General features: G+C 42.6%; 1 protein-coding gene across 4 annotated transcripts in view; it reads right to left on the bottom strand.

Annotated features, from left to right (window-relative positions):
- Nucleotides 1–1,482, bottom strand: part of LOC102372690 (NACHT, LRR and PYD domains-containing protein 3-like) — a 31,594-nt gene that overhangs the window by 16,063 nt on the left and 14,049 nt on the right. For 3 of the 4 annotated variants that reach the window (XM_025216007.1, XM_025215998.1, XM_025216010.1), the window contains exon 2: nt 511–1,048. In XM_025216007.1, coding sequence (XP_025071792.1) covers nt 511–787 — 277 coding nt within the window. In that variant the 5' untranslated portion in view covers nt 788–1,048. The remainder of the gene's footprint in view (nt 1–510; nt 1,049–1,482) is intronic. The other variant, XM_025216002.1, reaches the window with a different exon arrangement.

Raw genomic sequence — 1,482 nt, 5'->3', positions numbered from 1 at the left:
AGCAGGACAGGTTCAAGGTGGGCTTCAAGAATTGCTTGTATGCTCAGAAGCCCTAAACACCCCTATTTATTGGCAGCCAAAAGGGAGCTACTCTATACAGTAAGTGGGTTCAAATGCCACCCTTCATCACTGTGAACAGTGAGCATTGATTGAGGTGACTTAAATCCATCATGTATGCTGCATTCTCTCTCTCGTCCTCTCTCCAAGAGGAAAATCATGAGCCCAATGGAATTATATCATTTTATTTTATTTACAGTTTTGTTTCTTGGGGATTTGTTTGTTTTTGCTTTAATACCCACACTGCTGTGTGCTTATATGGGAGAAGGCAACACTCTGTGTCATGGAAAGGGTTGACTTGTACTAGAGTGATCTCCCATGGTTTTAAGGCTACTTTGCACCAGCACAGTGCAGTGCGAAGCAGCTGCACTATGACATAGAATCTAGCCCAGGCTATCGCTCTCTCTCTCTTCATAGGAAATAATACTGGAGATAGATATTATCAACACCCACCTTCAGCTGATGCTTTTCTTAACCAGTCAGCAAGCATCTTATTATTGATATCATCCAGCACATTGATCGCCACCTCCACAGCATACTCCTCTTGGTAGTATTCAATCAGCAGAATGACCAACTGTACTACATCAGCTTTCTCCAGATGTCCCTTGGGGATGTTTTTATAACCTTCCCTCAAGTCCATATAATTGAGTTTAAATTTAAATTTCTTTATCTCTTCCTCTAACAGCTCCTCCAAGACATGCAGCAGGAGGTCGTGCTTTGTTTTCCCCATTGCACCTAATGCAAGTCAGTAGCCTTCAAGAATATAAAGGATTAAACAAAAACCAAAAAACAACCTGTAGAATGCCGTCCTAGAAAACTGAGGAAGGTTAGAAGCATCCTGATGGGTCACGTTCAAAGCAAGCACGCACAGACCGGCACAGATGAACTGACCATTTGGGGAGTTCCTTGGATGAATTATAGCTTCACAGCTCTGTTGACTTCACTGGAGCTATGACAGTTTACATTAAGCTGGAGGTCTGGCTCTTCAGTGCTAGGAGAAGTATTCAAATGTGAGTAACTCAGAAACATAAAATGCTTTCATCAAAAAGGGTATTTGAAAGCAAGAACAGACTGCGCTGGGATACATACCCTGTTCGTTAAATAATCTGTTACTCTGCTTGCCTTCCTGCCTGCTACACAAGTAATGCCTCTATTTAAAACTGAATATTGATTCCAGTCAGCCACATAGAGGTCATTTAAGTGAACAGGCTGGTGGGGGAATCTCAGCTAGAGAAGAGGGTAATTAAGGACTATGGAAGAAATGAGGCAGGGGGACCATGTCCACAGAGTGGAGGTATGTCCACCACACTATTTGTTTGCACTGTAGTATCCTGGCTTGTGCAACTTCTCTGCTCTTCCCACCCCTATCCCCGATGGAAACCCTTTTCAGCTTTTCAATTAATTTCATAAGTGAACTATGGCATC

Source organism: Alligator sinensis, unplaced genomic scaffold (assembly GCF_000455745.1).
Source record: "Alligator sinensis unplaced genomic scaffold, ASM45574v1 scaffold138_1, whole genome shotgun sequence".
Taxonomy (NCBI): domain Eukaryota; kingdom Metazoa; phylum Chordata; order Crocodylia; family Alligatoridae; genus Alligator; species Alligator sinensis.
This window is presented reverse-complemented; position numbering and strand designations above follow the sequence as displayed.